Source organism: Myotis lucifugus, unplaced genomic scaffold (assembly GCF_000147115.1).
Source record: "Myotis lucifugus unplaced genomic scaffold, Myoluc2.0 scaffold_1, whole genome shotgun sequence".
In the NCBI taxonomy this organism is placed as follows: domain Eukaryota; kingdom Metazoa; phylum Chordata; class Mammalia; order Chiroptera; family Vespertilionidae; genus Myotis; species Myotis lucifugus.
Window position 1 is genome coordinate 15,185,064 of NW_005871049.1, and position 8,787 is coordinate 15,193,850.

The following is an 8,787-nucleotide window of genomic DNA, read 5'->3' on the forward strand; positions in this document are numbered from 1 at the left end:
GAGCAATTAAAAAAAATCTATGACTTCTTACTCAGCAGATAAGATGTTTCTCTTCGCTACCAATAGCATTCGTTTCCTTCACAGTAGGATAAAATTAAATATTTTAAAATGTGTATCTACACATTCATCTGTGTATATACAGACAGTCCTCGGGTTAGGACGAACGTCCTTTCGTGGTTATGTCGCCATCTCCATTTATTAAAAAAAAAAAGTTCCATCATTTCGACGTATGTACATATGTGCTTTATGTTTTTTAAAATTTATTTACCACAAGTAAAGGTCAGGAATTGTTATCTTTCTTTTAAATTTTTTTTACTGTTTCACTTTATTACTTTTGTGTATGTGCTTCATGTGAGTGACGTAGGTGCTTATATAGGTGGGTTCTGACTTACAGCGAAAATCACGTTATGTCGTGCCGTAGGAACAGATCTCCGACGTAACCCGAGGACCTACTGTAAATATATATATATATATATATATATATATATATATATATATATATACAATTCTTTGCATAAAGACTTGAAATTTTGAGTCAGTAGGACACACACTCATACACATACACAGTGCAATATCCTTTCCAAAAAAGTCAGCCTAAAAATGTATCTCAAAATAAATGTAAAATTAAAACAAAAATGGATTTACAAGCATTTGTTTTGCTGAATACTCTCAGCCTTGTGATAATGCCAAATATTCCAATAACAAGTGAAACGTATCTCAGATACTACAAAAAATTTTTGTATATCTGGAAAAAAAATTTTTAATGTCTATACATCTATATTGTTAAACTTGTAATTGCTAGGAAGTTTTAGCCAGCAAATATAAAATACCACTGTAGCATAATTATATTTTAGTCAATGAATTTTATCATGACAAAGTTTCTTACAATGTTTGCTAATGTCCTCTTTAGTTCAAACTGGCTAGTTTGTTTCCTCTCAGGTGTGTATTTTCTATCCCTAGAAAGTTGTCCCCCAAAAAAGTTGTCAATCTTTCAGAGTCACTTAAAAAAGGGGTCTGTTTAGAAAGCAAGAGATATACTTTGTGAGCTACAGAATCACTAGATTTCACTCCAGTATTGATTTTCAACCAATTTCTGTCTTTTGTTTCAGACCTCTAGTGCCCGAGGAGTGCCGAGCAGTGGTCCAACCGGCCCAGATGCTGACTTCCGAATGCTCCCGGCTCTGTCGGAACGGCTACTGTACCCCCACGGGGGTGTGCTGCTGCAGCCCAGGATGGGAGGGCGACTTCTGCAGAATCGGTCAGTACTTCCATTGTCCCAGCGAAAGACTGGGCAGGGGACAGTCCTTGGGAACTCAAGAACTTAAGACCAGGTTATTTCTTCTTGAATTATGGAGTGTTCAACATTCAGTCATTTACAATAATATTAATGCTCACTCTGCTCCTGAACTAGCAAATGAAAGCTTTCCCATTTTCCTAATGTAAACATTTCACATATATACGTTAGTCATAAACATAAAAGACTTTTAAATAATTGCATCCTTTCCAAAAGTAAAAATTAAAAACAGATCATCTAGGCTCCCAGTCCTGAGTTTGAGATTTCCCACCAGCCAAGGACTTCGTGTTCACAGAGCCCCTCTCCCAGTGTCAGCATTTTCCAGACGCCCCATAAATGCCTCTCAAACTTAACTGCTTGTTTTCTGGCTACAGTGCACTAAAAACAGGGTTCTTCTGTGAGCATTAAATAAAAGGGGGAAACACAATTGCCTAGAGGCATATATGAGATTTTTAAATCCTTTTGGCCACTCCCTTGTGAACCATCAACTAGGTGTGCAGATGCTCAGAGAGAGAGAAAGGAGGTTTATTCCGGGTTCCTCTATCCTTTAACGAGGGGTTTCCTCAGTTACATACCATGATGTTCAAATCCTACTTGGTGTGAAGTAAGAAAGTTACATAACTTCAGATACTGAGTTTAAGATATCTATGTTGAAAATGCATTTTCAGGATAAATATTTTTTCCCTTTCTTTTCTTTATGTCTATATCAGATGAAGGGTGTTAACTAAACCTATTGTGGTAGTCATTTCACAATCTATGCAAATCAAAGCATCATGCTGTACACTTTAAACTTATACAGTGATGTCTGTCAATTATTTCTCAATAAAACTGGGGAAAAGATTGCCATAAGGGTGAAAAATGAATTTTCAACAACCAGCATATATATATATATATATATATATATATATATATATATATATATATTACATACAATAAAAATTTTGACCTCTGCTATTTTAAGTATTAAAGTATCTCTTGCCAATGAAAATTAAAAGCCCCATTCTTAATTCATAAATGTTAATTTTTTTCTTTACCCTAAACATGTATTTGTTTCAGAAAAATTACAACCATAACTTGTCTACTTTGTATATTGTATGACAAAAAGTAGCCAATATTTAAAGTTATATATACAGCCTACATTTTAAGCTTAAATTGTTTCAGCACTAATAACATTTCATGATTGATTAATACTACGGTGTTCAAATGCACTAATATTCTAATTTCTGAGACTATATCTCCCCTCTGCTCCCTTTGATTCCTGACAATATGTATTCTCTCTGCTTCTTCTATATTGTGTCCATTCTGTTTTATTCCTTACTTTGCAGTTTGCCTAACTTCTCAAACTACTTGATCACAAATATTTATTGAGTGCCTTCTAGCAACAGTATGTTTAAACTGATGGCAAACAAATTATTTTGAATATGGGTGACATTATACATATACCATAATAGGTATCTACACTAATAAAAGAGAAATATGCAAATTGACCATACTTCATGACACCTCCACAGCCAATCAGGAGTGAGTATGCAAATTAACCCAACAAAGATGGCAGATTAATTTGCATATGCAGGCACCAAGCGGCCAGGGGCAGGGCCCTGCTTGCCCCTGGCCCCGGCGATGAAGGGCAAGCAGGCCCCCACAGAGAGCAGACACCAGGGCCTGCGGTGGCATCAAGCAGGCAGGTCCGCAGAGAGCAGAGAACCATGGGGAGCAGGCCTAAGCCAGCAGTAGGACATCCCCTGAGGGCTCCCAGATTGGAGAGGGTGCAGGGTGAGCTGAGGGACCCAACCCCCCCCACCCCCCCACCCTCATGCGCAAATTTCGTGCACCGGGCCCCTAGTTAATAATAATGTGATATAAATGAAAATAGATATTCTTTGAGCTAACATTAAGTTTTATTTCAATAAAGTACTTTAATCTTCTCAGTAAATCAACTTACATAATTTAAACATATAAGATAAATCAGAACCATTTCATAAAATTAAACCATTTGTGATATTTGTGACCCAAGCAAGAATTTTATTCCTATACTCACATAGTTTACTCATCTCCCACAAATTTAAAAGAGAGAACAGTCTATTTCCTTTTTGTTCTCCCTTTTCCATGTGTCAACCACAGACCCCTTTTTGATTAATGTGTTGCAAAGGTTAAAATGACCCCGTCCCCTGAAAGTATAAGGAAATGTATTCAAGGAATTTGATTCTGCCTACAGGGCTGTACATCACAGATTTATCCTATCAGCAAAAGACAATTAAGTTATATACCCAATTTTCTCTCTCCTTCTCATTTTAGCAGTAAATCTTTACATTCCCACCAATACTGTAGGGGTGAAAGTCCTTTTATGGAGAGATTCTGTGCTGTAGAGTAGCCCTGAAAAGAACTGCTAAGAACATCCTTCACTGGCCAACTGCACCGACCCAGGAAGGACCTTCCATGTGTTCTGAGAGGCAGCATATGCTGGGTACCTCGTAGGAGCAATGAGGAGGGGTCCTAGGAAGTCCAAGTGCTCACTACTGCATCAGAACCAGCACTGACACCTGACCATCCCTTTATGTTGTTTGGAGATGCTCAAGCCATGGCCTCTCTCGTGGGCCAGGCCCTTCCCACATTGAGGTCCTCCCTGGGGGAATAGGAACATAGCATTACGTGGAAATGCCCTAGTGGGGCCGAGACTTGCAAAGAACTGAAATCCTTGTTTTAAAGAGTCTGTTTTGCAAGGGATTAAAATTGTTTCCCATGATCTATGCTTTTCTGGCAAGGTCTCCCATTCTCTGCTGAGGTCTGGTCTGCAAATAACTTTGGGTTTGAAAGCGTTCTTCCCTTCTTGTCTTTATTATCTTTTGGATTATTCTGTGACTGGCTTCCGCCTCCTCTCCCTCCCTTCCCTTACTCATCGACGACTTGTGCTGTTTCTGACATACACGACGTGAGTGTGATTGTACTGCTCTTTTCTTTTCCTCCCAGCAAAATGTGAGCCAGCCTGTCGTCATGGAGGTGTCTGTGTTCGACCCAACAAGTGCCTCTGTAAGAAAGGATACCTTGGTCCTCAGTGTGAACAAGTGGACAGAAACATCCGCAGAGTGACCAGGGCAGGTATTCTTGATCAGATCATTGACATGACATCTTATTTGCTGGATCTAACAAGTTACATTGTATAGTTTCTGGGACTGTTTGACTATTCCTTTCCAATGGGCATTTATTTTTTATCCTGTCATTAAAAAGAAAGACTGTTATCCTGCTACACACTCCTGTGATTTCATTTACTTTTTATTAATTTAAAAATAGTTTCCAGAAATGTGCAGATTCTGTGTGTGTATGTTGGCACGTTTGTTCACATACGCACGTACACACACTCACAACCTCTATATGTATGGTTGCATAACAGATGGGTTTTAAAAATATATATATTTCCTTGTGTGGAGTAATTTACACAGAAATTCCATTGTAAATTGATAACGGGATTTTTTATATTACCAGAAGAGATTATTTGACTTCCCAGGAATTTTCTGTCTGTAATAACTAAAGTCAACTTTAATGGAGTTTTGAACCATTACTGTGCAATCTGATGGATCTAATAAAAAAGGCAATATTTTTATATTAAAGGACTATAATGTGAGAATGTTTCAGAACTCCCTGATGAATTTCTAAATGGGCAACTTGATTTAAAACTGTAATCTTCATTTTCATCATTGTATCCAATTACAGAATGTTATGCACTTACCTTTTTATTGGCAGAGAAATCTGGTTACTCTAGCTTAATATCAAGATTGTTCTCAAGTGTTTTATAATTAAATCATAACAGCATATTCTAAAACCAATCTTCCTAAAAGGTCTGCTTTTATTGTATATTTTATTTAACAATAGGCACTGGGTTTGTGTTACATATTTATATTTTTTATTTTATTTTTATAATATAGACATCACCTAGATGAAACACCTTTACCCTGTCCTGTAAAATACTAAAGTTACATTTTTCACCATCTTAATTGGAAAGAAGGGGAGTGAGAAAGCAAACAGTCTTAAATGTGCTGTGGATCTAATCTAGCAATGTATCCTTGTGCCAACATGTAATCCTTAACGACGGATGAAAAAGCAAGAAAACAGCCAATCCTTATAAAATGCCAGCATTACACGTTTGTAAAGTACTTTTCACCGTAGCAAGACTGTCAGTGTATGCGATTAGAGCGTAACAGATTGCACATCAACCGAACCTCACTGGAGAAGAGCTCACTCGCTTTTAAACAAATCCTGGCTATGTAAGCTGTCCCTTGTACAAACTTTTCATATAATAATTCTTGCCAAATATGACTTTTCATGTATATGTTCCTCCAGATCTCAATGAAATTCCTCTTTGGTTAATGTATGAATAAATTTCTGTAAATGTTCTATTCAGGTTTTCAAAGAAATGCTGTTCTCACTCACAACTGTAACAAGTCTGATAGACATTTTTCTTAATGGTTTTCAAGGCCAGCTCTCCATGTCTGGATTATAACAAAATTATAAGGCCTCTTTGCACTACTGAAAAAAACACCTACCCGTGACACGCGCACACCTACGACAGGCTGCCCTCCAGCAAACAGCTGTTCCTGCAGAATCTAAATTGGAGGGTGGTATAGATTATGCAGCGCAGGCTGACTTCCCAAACCTGCTCCTTCCTTTCAGGAATAGGAACCTCAATGAAAAAGAATAAAATCTTGTAACTAGTATTTCTCTACTGATTTAAAGCCGGAAGAGTTGCAGTGAAAGCACAGTGAGCATTTATACAGAAGCCACAATGTGGAAAGATTGGTTAAGCACACTGCTCTTGTCTTCCATATATGATTACTTAAGTTTCAAGTGACCTCATGCCAAATGGAAATGGGTTGAGAAATCTTGGTTCAGTGCTTAGTGAACAATGGCTGCATTAAAAAGTGCATGCATAATTTTGCACAATTTAGATTCAATTGACAGTCTATTCAAAGAAGTCTCAGAATTAAATGAGCATGGAGACCAAATTGCCCTCTTACCCCAGAAAAGGGGTGGTCCCTTCTAGTCACACTAGCACTTCATTGGCCCAACAGTGTGACAAATCTTGCAATGAACCCTGCAGTAGCCTGCATCTGTAGGTTAATAGCAGTCTTTTGTCTCCATTGCTTTCTCTTCATAGCCCTTTTACTGAATTCCATCACAGAAAGTTTTACAATTAAAAAAAAATGTCCTGACAACCATTTTTGTAAATGGACCTTACCATCTAATCATCCCTTATTCAATGTGGTGACATTAACAAAATGTGAACTTTTTGTGAGGGAGCCAGCTGTCTGAATCTGTCAAATTGTGCAGTTTTATTACACATTCTCCTGGTCATAGTTTCACTGAAAACAATAAGGATACTGCTATATATTCAGTAAAATCTGGAAAATCCAGTGTTTCTTCTTACATCCTGAATCTTTCCATCTCTTCCAAAATAATATTTCCCATAGACAAGGTGTTATATTGTCATTAGTTCTCCTATTTAAAAATACCTATATTAAATTGAGCAGACCCCGGTTTTTTATATAGTCCTTTCCTAAGTGGAAGATGACTAAGAAAAACATATGTACCCCAGGTGTCATTGCTTTTTCTATTTTGAGTCATTAGAATGAAAGAACACAATCTTCTAAAAAGAAGATAACAAGATCTGTGGATATCATACCCAAGCAAAGAAAGGAAACTCATTGGAGTCATTTCTTTCTGTTCTTAGGAGAGACATAAGTAGCAATGATTAATGGATGCCTACAGATTTTATTTTTAAAGTATTTTTTGTTGATTTTTGAGAGGAAGGGAGGAGATAGAGAGATAGAAACATAGATGAGAAAGAGAGACATAGATCAGCTGTCTCCTACTTGCCCCTCACTGGGAACTGAGCCCGCAACTCGGACATGTGCCCTAACCAGGAATCGAACCAGGGACCTCTTGGTTCATGGGTAGATGCTCAACCACTGAGCCACACAAACTGGACAAGGATAGCTACATATTTTAAACTCAGTGGTCATTTCAGACATTTTTTGAACTATTATTTCAAGTAGATTTTTAAAATATGTGACCGGAGAATTGTCTTAAATGATTCATAATGAGAGACAGACAGGAATTGGTTAAAAAGTGGGAGCTAAGGAAAAGTTATTGTTTCTTCCCACAAATGGCAGCATCTCCACCAACTCAGTTCATAAAGCACACAGTCAGAATGGAAGAAATGTCCTTGTGAATGCAGGTGTGTGAGATCAAGATGAAATAGTGAAATAGAAATATATATTGTTATGCCTTTATCTGTCCTGGCGTAATATGTGGGTGTCAGTTTAATATGAAACGCTGCTATGGTAGACTAGAAAGAATTGGAAAAAAGCTTCCTGCCACTGCTTCTACCACAGTCTTGTCCTAGTTAATAAAATTTTGTTTTCTTGCCAGTTATATAAGGTAATGAGAAGAAAATGAAATTGGCACATCATTAAAGTGAAAAAGAAGGGATAATTTCAGAAATTTGAGTGATGATAAAAAGCACTTTTCTTCTTTGAATTTTGTTTCAGTGCGGCTTTTGTAAAATATATTTTTTATTTTATCACAAAGAATACTTAGATGTTTTCTCAGATTAATGGACTATCTTGTAAAGAAAGAGCAAAGAAACCTACACATTCAATATATGCACACAACCTAAATAGAAAACTCTTTTTCATTTACATACTTCAGAACAGGCGCTTCTTCTGTATTTATTTCCTTGAAAATAATTACATAATGATGTACTAACAATTTTTAATATATAGGGTGTCCCAAAAAATGTATACCCACACTTTGAATAATTATAAAGGCAGTATTTATTAAAATTTTCAAAATTGAGCTATCAGCTGCCAAGGTATGTATACATTTGGGGGGGACACCCTGTATTTCTTTTAATATTGTTTTTATCTCTGAATCATGTACTATACAACAAAGCCTGCTACGTATAAGTTATGAGGTTAGATGCCACAACTAGAGTTTTCTAAAGTATACATAAATTTAAACTTTTACTAGTCCAACTTTCTTAGCTTTAAAACATAAAAAAACCAAGTCCAAATTTGTAAGAGGAAAAATAAGGTATACCACAGGCAGCTGTAGTTGGCTGATCAATAAAGTTTCTGAGCATCTCTACAGAATGTTACCTATGATAACTATTTCTCTCCTCTCTCTCTCTCCTCTCTTTCCTTTTGCCCCTTCCCCATATAGCTTTCTACCTTTTAACCTCTCCCTTCTCTCTCTCTCTCTCTCTCTCTCTCTCTCTCTCTCTCTCTCTCTCTCTTTTTAACGAAACAGACGTTCCCAATACACCCATAATGAAGATGTCCTGGGGTAGGATACTACTGATTTTGCTGGTTATTGTCTTTAATTTATTTTTCTGAAAAATACTGTCTCCTGATGTCACATTTGCTCAGACTCTGTACCATGAAGAACAATAGATAAACATACAAGACTGATCTATTACAATTGAAAGAAGTAACCAAAAG

General features: G+C 36.8%; 1 protein-coding gene across 3 annotated transcripts in view; it reads left to right on the forward strand.

The window, feature by feature from the left end:
• HHIP (hedgehog interacting protein) overlaps window positions 1–5,685 on the forward strand; it is an 82,783-nt gene extending 77,098 nt beyond the window's left edge. Inside the window, exons 12-14 of one of the 3 annotated variants that reach the window (XM_006081733.3) lie at window positions 1,110–1,258; window positions 4,262–4,390; window positions 5,215–5,685. In XM_006081733.3, the coding sequence (XP_006081795.1) occupies window positions 1,110–1,258; window positions 4,262–4,390; window positions 5,215–5,225 (289 nt within the window). In that variant the 3' untranslated portion in view covers window positions 5,226–5,685. Of the gene's footprint in view, window positions 1–1,109; window positions 1,259–4,261; window positions 5,116–5,214 lie in introns of those variants that run through there. The other 2 variants (XM_006081734.3, XM_006081732.2) reach the window with 2 other exon arrangements.
• The last annotated feature ends 3,102 nt before the right edge of the window (window positions 5,686–8,787 follow it).